Source organism: Pongo abelii, chromosome 2, assembly GCF_028885655.2.
Source record: "Pongo abelii isolate AG06213 chromosome 2, NHGRI_mPonAbe1-v2.0_pri, whole genome shotgun sequence".
NCBI lineage: Eukaryota > Metazoa > Chordata > Mammalia > Primates > Hominidae > Pongo > Pongo abelii.
The window spans coordinates 71,917,983-71,933,959 of NC_085928.1; the positions used below are offsets into that span (position 1 = coordinate 71,917,983).

Consider the following 15,977-nt stretch of genomic DNA (forward strand, 5'->3'; position numbering starts at 1 on the left):
GGGATTGCAGGTACCCACTGCCATGCCCGGATAATTTTTATATTTTTGGTAGAGATGGGGTTTCGCCATGTTGGCCAGGCTGGTTTTGAACTCCTGACCTCAGGTGATCCACCTGTCTTGGCTTCCCAAAGTGCTATGGTTACACCCGTGAGCCACTACGTCCGGCCATGCCGTAACTTTCTTCCATTCATCCTACTAGCTTCCTATCAAGACTGAGTAGAGGAAGATGAACAAATTGAGATTAAACCCTTTTAAGATAGTTTGTAAGTAAGAATGAATAAAATTATAAAAATATAACAATTAATGAGTTCTTCAGAAATATGAGAGAACTCCAGTTCTTTATGTTACTTTTCTAGAAAACCAATTTATGGTTCTAAGATGCACCTCCCCACCCTACTTCACCCCTGGCATGATCAAATAATATTTTTGTAAATGGATAAGTCAATGACATAATCAATAAGCTAAGTTATAAGCAGGTAAAAATTTGTAGGCTTGATAAAGAAAACTCAGGTGATTGGTCTGTTCTCACACTGCTAATAAAGACATACCAAGACTGGGTAATTTGTAAAGAAAAGAGGTTTAATTGACTCACAGTTCCACATGGCTGGGGAGGCCTCACAATCATGGCAGAAGGCGAATGAAGAGCAAAGCCATGCCTTACATGACAGCAGGCAAGACAGCTTGTGCAGGGGAACTCTGGTTTATAAAACCATCAGATCTCGTGAGACTTATTCTCTACCAAGAGAACAGCATGGGGGAAACCACCCCCATGATTCAATTTACCTCTACCTGGCCCTGCCCTCAGCATATGGGGATTATTACAATTCAAGGTGAGTGTTGGGTGGTGGGGACACAGCCAAACCATATCATCAGGCTTATCAGTACACGTTAAAATAAGGTAATATGAAGTAATCTAAAAAAACAAATGTGCAGAACAAAGACCTCTGTGATAATCCTGTTTAAAAAAACAGCTACAATTTTAGTTAGAATGTTTCCCTTATGAGAAAGCATTTTCTGCATAACTTTTAATGTACTGTTGATGAGCACAATTCAACAAAACTGAAATAAATATTTGCAGAAGTCCTGCAAGATGAAAAGCATACAGTTAGATGCTATAGAGGATAATTGTACTTCAGGATGAGTAAGACCCCACACTTGACCTCAAATAAATTAACTTTAAATAGAGTGGATGAGTCATGTGTAGAATGTAAGAATACTAAAAGGTCAAGGTAACTAACAGAAAGGAACACATGGGGATTCTTAAGAAGGAAATGAAATATTAGTTGATTCAGGAAAGGCTGAAAGGAGTAAGTTTTCCTTGAATGGTCTTTGAAGAGATCCCCTTCACCACTTCCTAGTACTGAGGCTAGGGTGTCATAGGTAATAGAAAGATATGGAGATCAAGAAGCTTCTCTACTCTTACAGGAGTGGTTGAAAGAAAAATTTCTTACCAGGATGTAGTATAATAACATTCAAGGATTCATGAAGTCAGACAGACAGGGGCTTGAATATCCTAGCTCCGTCTCTCTCACTAATGGTCAAGTTGCTTATCCTTTCAACATCTCAGTGTCTTTATCAGTAAAATGATAAGAATTTTTCCTACCTGAGTGGGAGAAGAAAATGATGTAATCCATATATAGGGACAAGCTTGGTATCTGGCACACAGAAAGTACTGAATATGACCGGTTGATCAATGAGGATGGCAATGATGATGGTGGTAGTGGTGGTATTGATGTGGCCTGCCCAGAGCTGGCTCTGACTGGGAATATAGTTTAAAGACTTCTGGGCTTCTGAGGCTTTTCATATAAATGACACTTGATAAATGTAAACTGGTTGTCCAAAAGATCATGAGCAATTTAAGAAAAGGAAGGATCTCGGAGTTGTTCAACTACTTACTAATAATATGAATTATTATAAGCAGTTATGGCAACTAACCTTTATTGAGCACTTGCTATATGCCAAACAACTTGCTTAGTGGTTTAGAAGGATTTACTCATTCATTCTTCACAACAATAGTATGCAGTATATCCTAATATTATTATTTCTTTCTTTCAGAGGTAGACACAGGCTTAGAGAGGTTACAATAAACACCTAAGTTCCCCCGTCAGTATGTGTTGGAAAGGAGTTAAAATTCAGTCTGTCTAGCTTGGTCTCAATTACCAAACTATGTAATTAAGCATTTTGCCCATTGCTTGATTATCCTTCTGATGTGTGAATATTTCACTCAATCCCCTAGGTGAAGAAGAGATGAAACAATCTCTCTTTCACCCTGCTTTGCCTTAACATCCAACTTCCCTTCTCCAACCAGGGATTGTTTCAATGGGCAACAACAAATGCCAGGAACTGGCCCAGCCTCAGAGATGACTAGGGGTCAGATACCCCCATAAGCAAAAGCTCTGTGACAACCCTGACCTTGTACAGGGTGCGTGACAGGAACTGGAGTTAGGGGATAATGGAATAAGGCTAGGAAAGACAGTACCTGGCATGCTGAAAATACTGACACTAATACTATTAATAATAAATAATAGACCTCACTGTGCGGTAGGCATTGTGTTAAGTGCTTGACATGAAGAACCTCATTTAACACTGAAAACAGGCCTATGCAGATGGATCTATTGTTAACATTATTTCACCATTGGGGATAGTGAGGCCCTGATAATCAGGTAAATTGCTGAAGCTTACATGGTTAGCAAGTGGAAAGCAGGAATTTGAACTACGTTCAGCACCTGTACTCTTAACCACTATGCTATACTGTATATATATTTATATACAAAAATTACTGGCCAGCCACAGTGGCTCACGCCCGTAATCCCAGCACTTTGGGAGGCCGAAACCAATGAATCACCTGAGGTCAGGAGTTCGGGACCAGCCTGGCCTGTATGATGAAACCCTGTCTCTACTAAAAATACAAAAAATTAGCCAGGTCTGGTGGTGGGTGCCTGTACTCCCAGCTACTCAGGAGACTGAGGCGGGAGAATCGCTTGAACCTGGGAGGTGGAAGTTGCAGTGAGCCAAGATAGCGCCACTGCACTCCAGGGTGTGACAGAGCAAGACTCCGTCATCCCAAAAAAATGTTGGTGGGACTGAAAATTAATTCAACCATTGTGGAAGACAGTGTGGTGATTCCTCAAGGATCTAGAACCAGAAATACCATTTGACCCGACAATCCCATGACTGGGTATATACCCAGAGGATTATAAATCATTCTACTGTAAAGACACATGCACACATATGTTTATTGCAGCACTGTTCACAATAGCAAAGACTTGGAACAACCCAAATGCCCATCAATGATAGAATGGATAAAGAAAATGCGGCACATATACACTATGGAATACTATGCAGCCATAAAAAAGGATGAGTTCATGTCCTTTGCAGGGACATGGATGAAGCTGGAAACCATCATTCTCAGCAAACTAACACAGGAACAGGAAACCAAACACCACATGTTCTCACTCATAAGTGGGAGTTGAACAATAAGAACATATGGACACAGGGAGGGGAACATCACACACCAGGGCCTGTCGGTGGTTGGGGGGGCTAAGGGAGGGATAGCATTAGGAGAAATACCTAATGTAGATGAAGAGTTGATGGGTGCAGCAAACCACCATGGCACATGTATACCTATGTAACAAACCTGCACGTCTGTACATGTATCCCAGCATTTAAAGTATAATTTAAAAAAAATACAACGATCTTCTCCCATAAGCCATTCTTGCACTCCAGACTTAAGTAATCCATGAAAGAGAGAGAGTGAGATCAAGGCAAACAAAGAGCAAGATTGAGAGTAAGAGAGAGAGAATGGGAGCATGCAAGCTTGGAGAGTGGCAGTTGAGGAAATGGCAATCATTTAAAAACAATGTACTTTGCCTCATATAATAGAGTTTTTGTGGTAATCTTCTCAATGAAACACGGTGCAATGATTAGCATATAAGTATGTCCCTCCTCATAAGGATGGCGGACAGCATTTTTGATCTTTAGCTTAACTGTTTCAGAAATTGTGGTCCCAGTAGGCATACAAACTAGTGGACCTTTCACACCTCCCAAATCCAAAAGTAACATTTCATTTCCATGTCTCTTTCCATAGTTCTACTCTTCTCATGCCTATCATTCATTTACTTGCCTGTTTTTTCTTGATTTCTATACAGAAAGATGCTAAGTATGTGTTCTCTGATGTGGAAACGGGTGGAGGAGAGGGAGCTATGGTGCCTCAATGGTTTGGGGATTTTTTTTTTAATCTTAATTTTATTATGCCAACTCTACTGAACTTAATTATGGTAAATACAGAATTACACAATTACCCTCTGTTCCGTTCTTCAGAAGCTATATTTTGATAAAATTTACTACACGCTGCTTTCCCCCTGAACACTAGAAATGTATGTGTGTTGATATAAAATGTGTTATAATTATAATTAAAATACAGCTTACATAATGATAGTGTTAAAATAAAAATCATAGATGTGTTGAGACAACATGGTCATGCATTTTTATTGTAAGTACATGCTTAGACCAATATCTGGTAGCCAAATGAAAATGGAACAGAATTTTGGTTAAGCCACAAAATCTGTTTAATGGTTTTCAAATACCTAAAGGGAGATGACAACCTATGAGATAAAATTTCCCGTCATATGTGTAATTTAAAAAGTCAAGGAAATACATGAAAAGCCTGGTGAAACTGTTGAAAGTAAGTATGCATATGCATATTTTAAGATAAGCCCCTTATTTTTTTTCTTAAATACCTAGATAACTACCTAAATTTCATCATGTGTATCAGTGATGACAAATTTTCAACTAAGTTTAATGAAGAACATAAAATAATAATAATAAATAGTATATTATTGCATTAACTAAGTAGTTCAGAATTGATTCTCATTAAAGAGCCACCCTATCCAACTAACTTAAACCTTACAAAATATGGTTGCAATTATAACATCAGGGAGAAACGTAGGAAACTGAAATGCTTCCTCTAAATGTTTATAGTTATGGTGTCTGACTAGAATAATTGTGTCACAAATGTTATTAAAATAATGAGATATCGTTTTGTTCAGTTTTACTACAGAAACAAACTACAGGATTTTCTTTCATTTCAGATAATTATTTTTGACTAATTGCTAAGTGTTTTTAGAACCTACAGTGCTAATTCCACTTCCTCATTTAATCTTTAAAATATCCCTTTTGGATAATTATTCTTAATGTCTCCATTTTACACAATGTATCTCTGGTTCAGATCTTTCTTCAGACCTACAGACTTCTGGAACCTTCTGTCTCCAAAACTGATCCTTAACCCCTAACCCTGTTCCACCCCAATTGAATCTTTTCAATTTCAGATAATAATCTCACCTTTCCAGTTGCCCAGGCCCAAAATCTTGGGTTAAGGGGTCTTGATCCTGTTCTTTCTCTCACATCCCACATTCTATCTGCCTGGAAATCCTGTTTCAACCTTCAAAACATATCCCTTCTTAGAAGCTCAAGCCACCAAACCATCGAACTTACCTGGAAATGCCTCTTCTCTGTTCTCCCTGATACTACTCTTTGCCCTTACCCTCAATACCACAGAGCATTGTCCTTTTCGAACAAGAGACAGCTCATCTCATACCTCTGCTCTAAAATCCTACCACTGGCTGCCAACATTTAGAGTAAATGACAAAATGTCTGTGATGGCCTTGCATGAACTAGCCCCATCACATCTCTGACCTCAAGACCTCCTGCTGTCCCTTCCTCCTCATTGACTCTACTCAGCCACAATGGCCTCTACAATATTCTTCCAACATGCCAGGCCCATTTTTGCCTTGGAGTTTTGGCACTGGTCATTCCTACTCCCAGGGAGTGGTCTTCCCCTAAATCCACTATGCCAACTCCCTTGCTTCAAGTCTTTGCTCAGTTGTCACCTCATCAAATCTACGCTATTACCCTACTTAAAAGTAGAGGCCACATTTATAGCCCCTAGCACTACCAACCCGACAATCTCCAGCAAGTTCCACATTCTTTTCCTTATCCCATAATGTTCACCAACTTGTAACATCCATAGGATGTATTTATAACATCCATCTGTTTTCACACATGAGAGTGTAAGCTGAGAGAGAGAGGAGGGAGGAGAGAGGGGAGAAGGGAGAGAAGAGAGGGAGAAGCAAAAAAAAAAAAGAAGTGGAAAGGAGAGAGAGAGAGAAAGCTTTTACTTTTTTACTGATGTGTCCAAGCATTTAGAAAAGTGCACATGGAAGGTGCTTAATAAGTATTTCTAGGAAAAAACAAAGAAAAGGAAAGAAGGAGTAAAGCTTATAAAAGTGTAACTTTCCCAAAGCTCTGCAGATAGAAAGGGTCCGTAATGGAATTCAAGCTCAAGGCTGCCAGACTTCCACTGCTCTTAGCCTTGCTGTTATCTTAAGTCCATGGAATTCATTATTTCCTTTAATCAGTTCCATAAAAATTTTCATTCCACTGAGCAACGTCACTAAAATGTTCTCTCTGTGCATGTGTGTGTGTGTTATCTCTCACTCTCTCTCTCCTATCTCTCTCACTGTTCTCTCTCACTGTTCTCTCTCTTTTGCTCTTTCTCTCTCTCTCTCTCTCCATATATATAGATAGATAGATAGGTAGATAGATAGATAGATAGATAGATGTAAATTATACATATATATGTAAATTTTCAATTTAGCAGAAGAAACAGAGAAGAGTGTAATCCAGCATAACTACTATGGTAATTAAACAGCAAAATTCAAAATTAGCAATAATGATTAGTTAAGCAATATTGACACTTAACGTCCATCTAATAACTTTAACATAGCTTTTAAATTTATTAAACATACTAATCTCAGTGCCAAAATATTTCCATGCATATTTCGTGCAATCCTTTATCAGACAGGTACATTTTTATTAAACCCATTCCAAAGATAATAAAATTGGTGAAAGGTGTGGTACCTTTTTGATCAATGTCAGACAGGCAGTAAGTGGAGTGTGTGGATTTAAATCCAGGCCTGTCTCACTCCAGAATTTGATTCTTAACCCCTACATGGAAATTCTGATAATTTCTTTGATAGAGTGTGTTTTCTCCTGGGAAACCTTCCCCCGATGTCTGCATGAGCTAACCCCATCAGAACATAGTCAAGTTTAAAACATAATAAAAATGTTGAAAGAGCCCTTTAAAATTGGAAATATTTTTATTTAAACAATAATGTAGAAGACTACACTGAGCCCTTTAAGTGACTTTCTTGCTACTTTCCATCAAGAATAAAAGAAAGAGTCAGCAGCCGTGGAATGACAAAAGCACAACACCCAAAGATGGAGAATTCTGCAAATGACCAATTATAAAACTATTAAGCTGCAGCTCTTTTACAGCAAGAGGCAAAATAACCCATTAAACTGAAAACTCTCCTACCCTTCCCTCCCCGGCCCACACAAACATTAATGTTGCATTTATTAGGATGTACTTCCTGTGCTCTATCAACTTGACTTTCAGCAATTGTATTAATACAGTCCTCTCACTTTGCACATATATCTGAATGATGGATTTCCCTACTTGAGGTTTGTAGAAAGAGTGGAGTGAATGAAATAAAGTTTATAAAGAGCCATCATAACCCATAATGGTGGGTACTGAATCAAGACAAGATGAAACATCTTTTCTCATTTATTTGAATGAAAAGTCTACTGTATATTTATTTCCTGCATACGAGGCTACTTGTTGTATAATGGAGAACAAGCATTTTTCATTTGGAGGTAAGGGTTTGTGTGCTCAAGTTTCTACGGGCCTACAAAATTAATCTTGTTTTAGGATTAAAATAAAACATGTATTTCTGTAAATAGATACGGTTAAGCAATCAGCAACTGTAATGTCTTTAAACCACTATAAATTCAGGATAGGAAAATCTGTAATTACTTTAAGCATTTATGCATTTGTGCAACAACTGAGCAGTATACATAGTGGTTTGTTGTCAGACAAATCTAAGTTTGAATCCAGACTTTGCCACTTACCAGCTATGTGACTTTGGGCTATGAGAATCACTTTCCTTAGCTGAACAATAGGGATGAGAATATGTACATTGCAGGACTACTGTGAGAACTAAATGAAATGAAGTACTTTTAGCACATGGCACAGTGGCTCATAGTAAGGACTCAAATTATTACTATGGTTACTACTACTTTTATTGAAAAAAGATTAGAAAGTCTGTTTGCATAAAATGTGACATATATCCTATATCATTGAAATTCATATATTTGATTTTTGATTTTATAATCTAATAATGTAATTCAAAAAACATTTAGTCATAAATATAGTTGAAAGCAGGTTACTTGTCAAACATGGAAATATAATATGAAGAAGGTTGACTCAACACTCTTTCAGACAGATATTTACCTGTACATAGGTTTTATTGTTTTGATTTTTTATGTGCAGAAAACATATATATTGACTATGTCAATTCACAAAAGGTCCAGTAATTAACCAGTCTGACTATATGTTGCATAAATATCATTTTACATAGAGATCATATATGCATTTTAGTGGTTGGGAAATATGTTTGCAGCTGTTTTTAATTGTCTACTTAATGTAAAAGGGGACAAGAAGCAGAGTTAGGCTTGTTGCTTACTGTAGAGTGACCCAGGAGTTTAATGTACTTTGTATTCCATTATACTATGAAAATGTTTCTGTGCCCTGGGGATACCAACAAAAGATTTGCTTTAATGAAAGGAACCAAGTATGGTTCCAAAGCTTTCAGATAGGAGGACTATACATCCTGCAGTTTACATCAGAAGTGTCCGTCTTCTCTCTCAACTGCATCGAGATAGGGAAGATGTGATCACAAAGGCTGAAATCAATTACAGGAAATGTTGGGAAGAGAAGGACATCGAGTCTTGAATGTCCCAAAGCTGGGCTAAAAGAATTATGTTTAAAGTAAAGAAAGTGTTATCTACAGCATGATTTTTCACTGAATGAATGCCAGTTAGTGAACCTTACATTAACGCAGAAAATCAGCTGCTTTTGCTATAATGCTTTCAACTGCATATGGCTAAAATCAAACTCAAAATAGTAAAAAGAAATGTGTTTCAAAAAATAACACGTCCTAGAAACTCACAGACACATCTAGATTCAGATATAGTTGAATGTAGGAGTTCCAGAATATCAGCAGGGCTCCCCCTCTCTCCCACCACTCAGCCCTACTCATGTCTACTTGACTATATGCTACAGAAAGTCTCTCCTTGTGTTGGATGGCCACTGGGAGACCCAGAATCACATCTCCCCAGCTTAAAAATTCCAGAGAGAGGAGATAATGTTCCCATTTATCTCTGAGAGAAACATCTTGGGGAAGATTCTAATTGGCCTGGATAAGGTCAAATGATTACAAAGGAACCAATCACCTGCTTCATTTGACCTGGCCACATACTTCATCCCTGGGGCCAGGAAGATAGGTGGGATGTCATCATTTCTCAGTTTGGGGAGAGAAAGGTCTGGTATTTTTGCAAGATGAATGGGAATACTACATGAAGATAGGAAAGCCATAGCTTGCTGCCACTGTAAATTCGACAGTTCTCACTCCCTGCCTTGTGTCTTATGATCATTCAGTAAACTGACCTGAGAGATCATTTTCCCTACCAGTAGCTTTGATATATATGATTGAGAAGTAAATTGTAAAATAATACAGAAGCAGTCTGAATATAGGAAATTAACTTGACTAGTAATGACCAAGATAGCTGTGTGAAAATATATTTTAAAAGTTACCACAAACTCACCAAAAGTGGGAGCTGGAAATGTAAAGACAGTTTTGACAAGAGAAAGTTTTTTCCAAGCTAAACAAAAAAGATTACAGACTTCTAGAAACTACATTTTTAAAGAAAAAAAAAAAAGCAAATAAGGAAAATGAGGCCTAGAAAAATTAAGAGATTTATTTAGGGTAACTTAGCCAGTTAATGGCAGGATTGAGACTAAAACACACTGTAAAATCCAAGTATGGTCTTTTATATCTATGATATAACCTGTATATATGTAAGAAATATAGCACTTGTAATTTGTTAATCTCCAAATGTTCATGAAGTTGAAGTAAATGCATTCATTGTTTCAATTATTCTTAAAGAGAAAAATGCCCAAAGACATCTTAATTGTATGGGTATGTATACACGAAATACACGTGGAGATGTCTTCAAATATAATATGTGCGTGTCTTCATTCCTTTCCTCTGCTCTTTTTAAAAATGCCCCTTTGAAAATTTCCCACTCACCATCTGTTAGGTAAATTTCCTAAAACACAGTAAATGTGGAGGCAGAGATTGTTATAGAGACTATTCCAAATGGCAGTGACACCTATACTTATGAAATTACAAAAAGTGTAGGTTAAAGTTGCTTTTTTAATAAATTTCACCACCGTAGTAATACCACACCACCCTATATGCTCAGCTCTATCGGATTACGATGGAGAGAGAGAAAAGGAAAAAAAATCTAGGTATTTATGTATAAAATATTATCCCAAAAGTTTGATATTACATTCAAGTTTCAATTAACAGAAGGAAAACATTGACACATTTACTAAAGCATTTCATTTATGATACAAGGTCCACAGACTTAGATTTGCATTATGCTCCAACAAGGGTAGAGTTGACCACTTTTTCCATCTACTTGCTTTGGGAGAGAAAAAAAAATCCACCTGAATCAGATGCCATTCAATTCCAAGTCTATAGTGTAGACCATGTCACTACACATGAAATATTATTCATTCAGAGTCAGAATGTAGCAAGAGTAATTTATACTCTCGGAGTGTTTGCCCTCAAGTCAATAACGGAGAAGCCTTGAATAAAAGTGTTCCCATTACTTTCCACTATAATATATCTTACTTATTGCCCATAAAACAGTGGTCAGATGAGATTTATCTATTGGTCACCATATTATATAACCTCTCTACTTTAAGCCATCCCAACTCTGTGATGATTTTTTAAAATATGTTACTTATAGTCAATATTAATTTATGTTTCATCTTTCTTAGCATTAGGAGAGTATTATTTTGCACAAGCTTAGGAACAAATCTCCAGAAATTCCTCCCTGATGTTTCTTTGAGGCTGAAAATGCATTGCAGGGCAGTTGCAGTGATTTAATTCTAGTTGGCAGAGCCCTGGCCACACACTAATTTCATTAGCCTCAAATTCCTGGATTGATTTGAAGACCCACTGAATATGATTCCTGTCCTCAGACATGTCATTTTACTAACCCAGTAAGTGTGTAAAGAGAGGAGAGAAAGAGGACTTGCTAAGCTTATATCTTTCAATCTGGTACACCAGCAGTCAAATGAAAATTCAAAGTCATAGACACTATTTACATCTGAGGAGTCATTCTTGCCCAGGTCCAAATTTCCAGGAAGGAACTTCATTTCTGACTTTGCTGGGGGCAGCAGCATTTGTTATCTCTATTACCATCTCATTTCTCCCTCCTTCCCTTCAGTGCTCAGCACCCCCCATTTAAGTCGCTAAGTATTCTCTCTTCTAGCCTACAGTCTTATCTCACTATAAATGTATATCTCAAGTGATCGGTTTGGCATGGTCCCTAAAGCAACCTGCAGGGACCAGAGGAAAAAAGAAAACTCAAATCACTGGAAAGCTAGAAATTCAATCATTTGGAGGAGTTTCTTTTATATAGGACAATCTTAATTGAACTGAACCTAGAAATCCCAGAGAAGATTCACTATGTCCTTTTTCTCTCCCTCTAAGTGTGCCTTTGAACAATGGGTATGTATACCATTATTCTCTCTACCCATTTTGCAGGCTTATAGAAACTGGAAAACTGGGGACTGGAATTACATGACAGGAACTTCTAAGATCACACGCAAAAAGGGCTACTGGAAGAGATTGTTGGTATATGAAATACATATTCCAACATGGGCAGTGATTAACCAGGACACATACAAACCAACTGTTTTATGTGCTTGCATGCATCCCAAGCTACAAGTTGGTGCATTCCTCAGACTACCAGCCTCTTCTCAATAAACGCAGGTGAAAACTAGGGGCTCTTTTTCCCTCCGCTATTCAATCCAACATGAATAGCTGCAATTTGCAAATTAGAGGAAAATGACAGTGTTTTCTCTGAATGGTTTTACTCCCAAGCCATAATGCTAACGCTAACATTGGGTTCCTTTCTCCTCAGCTCAGGGAATGGAGAAATTAGTGTAAGGCCATCCCCCCACCCCTTTTTTCACCCCTAGCAAGTTGCCTCAGGTTCACACACTAGAGGAGGAATCAGCTCCCCCTGGAATCTTTTTCAGCAAACACAGTCCCTCAGCCTAGTCTGTAATCCCTTTCTTGACTTTAACATTTCACTCTTTTTTCAGACAGAGACAGGCTCATCTGCAGTACTGCCCAGGGTGAGTGAAGAAACAGGCAAAATAATTTTAAAATGCTAAACACAAAATGTTTTGTGCCTTTAACCCCAGAGGCTAACAGGGAAAACACAGTAACCTACCCCAGCCCCCAGTGGTTCTCAGGTAATGTCTCTGACCTCATCCTCTCCCGCTGCACTGCTACCTCAACTTATCTAGCTTTAAGCTCAAAGATGAAGGAAGCGCTCTGGGTTTCAGCTACAAGCCAGGTTCTTCCCAAAAGCAAGGAACTCAGAGTGATGGCTAGCCCCAAAGCACTTTTGGGTTTGCAGACCTCCAAGGATTTCCATGATGGCACTCAGGAAGGGTTAGAGATGCTCAGAGGATCAGAGGGGCCATGCAAGCTGCAGCCTTGGATAGGCACTCCTCTTTCCTGAATGCAAACTTCACACTACTGGAGGTGATGTGGTGACAGCCTGGGTCTCACAGAGTCCCCTTCTGAAGCCCAACATCTTTAGGGAAAGCACTTGAGAGGGGCCGGTTCTCTAGATATGAGGAGCATAAAGGTGCCAGGATCAGCGTGTACATCTGCGGAAGAGATTAACTAGGTTTGGGTACCATCAGCCAGGGAGAGACCCGCTATGCATTGGGAAAGGGTCATTTTAATACTGAGATGAACCAAGAACTTGGGAGTGAAGACAGAGGAGGAAAGGAGGGAGAGATTGAAAGGGAGAGAAAAAATAGAGAGAAAAGAAAACAGCAAGGAGACAGAGACAGAAAGAGAGAGTGATGCACATATAGGGAAAGACACAGAGGAGGGAACCTACAATCACAGAGACCCTGAAACTCAATTTCCAAACCCCAAAGCCACTCATTCCTACCCAGTGCTGCTCAGGAGCCATGGGGCAGAGGCTGCTGGAGCAGGAGGCGAGAGAACACTGCGGTAGAACCCACCGCTCAGCGGCCCCGGATCCGCCTTCCTCCCATTTTTTCTCCGTCTCCCTCCGGCACCGGAGCAGGAGGACCACGGGGCCCTGCTTCACGCACCCCTCTGCCTCCCAACGGGCGCCTTCATGCCTCGCTCCAGGAATCGTCCTCCAAGCCGAGGATTTGGCTTGGGGTCTGCGTCAGGGAGATAGTTGGTGAGGGGGGCGGGGGGGAAGAGGGAGGAGGCAGGGAGAGCGATTTTGTTTCGCAGTTAGCATGAGCTCATCCCTGGGCTGAGGTCTGAAGTGGCAGGAGTGGAAAGCTGATCGCCCAGCTCTGGCCAGTGGCCGGATCGCACGTGTAATTTAGACGGTGCAAAATATTGCCCGGAGCAAACCAACTGGGGGTCACGTCTGCGGGCAGCATCTCTCCACCTGAGGAAGGTCCCAGCACCTCGCGCCCTGGGCTCTCGCGGAGGATGGCTACAGGTCGGGAAATCAACCCGAGGGAGATGGGGACTTAACATCCACATCTAGGTTAAGACGGAGCCCTCGATTTAAGAAGTGCCTCCTTAAGGCTGTCTCCAAATTTTCCAAGGGAGTGCAGTTTGGCAGGCTGGCTTGGGGGTGGGAAGCTGGGGAGTTGGGAAATGCCCGGTTTCGAGGCATCGTCTCATCTTTCCTATTCCATTCTCCTAACCAGCTCTCCTAGGAGCCCGGCACTTTTACGAGCCTGTTTTCGGACCATATTTCACCCTAATGCAAACCCATTTAAATCATCGCCTTGTTTTTCGCAGATTGCTTCTTGTAAATGGGGCCATAAATCCAGATGTCAAGCCGGATGGAGTGGAGCGTGGACAGGGGAGAGATGGAAGGGAAATAAACCAAGCAGGGAAGGTATCTCCTCGGGCGGGGTGGGAGGGATTCGGCAGGATCTCCAGGGTGGAAATGAGCGAAAGCTGACCTGACCCGCACCACCGGAGTCCAAGCCAGCTTTTAGGGTTAAGGGCGCAGGTAGCCACGGTGTGCTCCGCCCCGGAGGGAGCGCCCCCCTACCTGGAAGAGCCTCAGGATGTTGGCTACCATGATGGAGACCGAACTCCCCGAAGCCCCAATCACTCCAACTACTTTCTCCGGCTTGACGAAAACCGGCGGTTCGCCGTTGGTGCAGCGCACGTCGGAGGTGTCCTTCTGGATGAGCGCCTGGACGAAAGTAAGCGACTGTTCGAGCGCGTAAGTGTCCCTGGAACAAGTGTCCAGGATCCGCGCGCCCAGCGTCACGTTGGGCAGTAGGTTGGGATCACTGTTGATCTGGTCCAGGGCGTAGAGCATCGCTTCCAGCCTGTGGATCCCGTTTTCCCTCTTGATGTCGCCGCAGGGCACTCCGCTGGGACCCTTGGCGTGCACGGGGAACAGCCCCCCGAGGGTGACGTCCCCCTCGATCCGGATTGAGTGCGGGGCGTACATCTCCTGGCCGCGCGCCGCCGCCGCCAGCGCGCACAGGAGCACCTCCAGCACGCAGCAGGGGAACTTCATCAAAGTCAGGACGCGGAGCAGCTTCCTCAGCTGGACCATGCTGCTCCGGCTGCTGCGGTGGCGGCGGCGGCGCTGGAGGGAACGGTGGTGGGCTCGCCGAGATCCGGGCCCCTCAGGGCGAGCTCCTCCAGGAAAGCCCAGGGGCTCCTGCAGGCACGGAGGGTGGGGGAATCCGGGGAGAGGCGACCAGAGAGGGTGAGGGGTCCCGCGGCGCCTGCCAGCCTGGGGCGCCTTGCGCTCTCGGGTTAGCCGGCTGGCGCGCCGCGCTCGCGCTCACCGGCTTGCTGCTCGCTCTCTCCAACAGCCCAGCACTGGGGAGAGGGCAGGGATTGCTATCGCTTTAAATGGTCGTTCGGCTCCCTCTCCTCCTCCTCCCACTCCCTCCCTCCCTCTCTGGCTCTCCTTCTCTCCCCACCCTTCCCAGCGCCAGCCCTCCCCACTGGTTTGCATCATCACGCAGGGAGGGGCTGCGTGCTGAGGTAAGGGGGGGAAACGGGTGGGCGGCTGGGGAATGGGGGGAGGTTTCCTCGGAATGGGAGTTTCGTGGTCCCCAGGGAATCTAGGGATTGCAGGGAGCAAGCGAGAGCCTAGCTCTCGCCCCCAACTCACTGTGGAAGCCTCCCTACCCACATCCACGTTCTGGGCACGGGTGTCATCAGCCGCGGGATGGGGCGAGGACGTCGTGCTGACTGCTCCCAAACCCTAGGTCCGGAGCCTAGGCTCTTAGCTCTGGGAGAAAGCGAGGGAGGGGCAGAGAAACCAATGAGGGAGGGGCGCGGGAAGACCCTAGCTAGACTCTACTCCAGAGCCGCCTGTGCTAGTTTTTGCTAAGAAAGCCACACGTGCACACAGGAGCCTGATTCATGACTTAAAGACGCTTTACCCAAAGGGGTTTCCAGGGCCAGGAGCTGAGCTTGACTGCAGGGAAACAGAAGTTAAGAGGAGACGCTAGGCATGGGAGTGCATCATTGGTCTTCAGTAGTCACTAGAGTCAGAGCTCCGTGAACTGACGCGTTTCCCCAGCATGTCTGTGTCAAAAACCTCGGACGCATCTCTTCTCTTTACTTCGTTGCAGAGATGGAACAACTGAGAACTCCGCAGAGCGCACTTTCTTCTCCAGCACTGACAGGTGTAAGGCTCCCTCCTACCTATTTCCAGAGATGCATCTGGTGCACCTGGTGACAGTTTTTGCCAGTAAGAAACAGCAGGAAAGAGGTGATGGCAGG

At 42.3% G+C, this 15,977-nt stretch overlaps 1 protein-coding gene across 4 annotated transcripts in view; it reads right to left on the minus strand.

Annotated features, from left to right (window-relative positions):
- Positions 1-15,126, minus strand: part of GRM7 (glutamate metabotropic receptor 7) — an 884,465-nt gene extending 869,339 nt beyond the window's left edge. For 3 of the 4 annotated variants that reach the window (XR_008523197.2, XM_024243985.3, XM_054550206.2), the window contains exon 1: positions 14,272-15,126. Coding sequence is in view for 3 of the 4 variants with exons in the window: in XM_024243985.3 (XP_024099753.1) it covers positions 14,272-14,790 (519 nt within the window). In the remaining variant the exon portion in view is untranslated. 4 annotated transcript variants of the gene reach the window in all.
- Between the last annotated feature and the right edge of the window lie 851 nt (positions 15,127-15,977).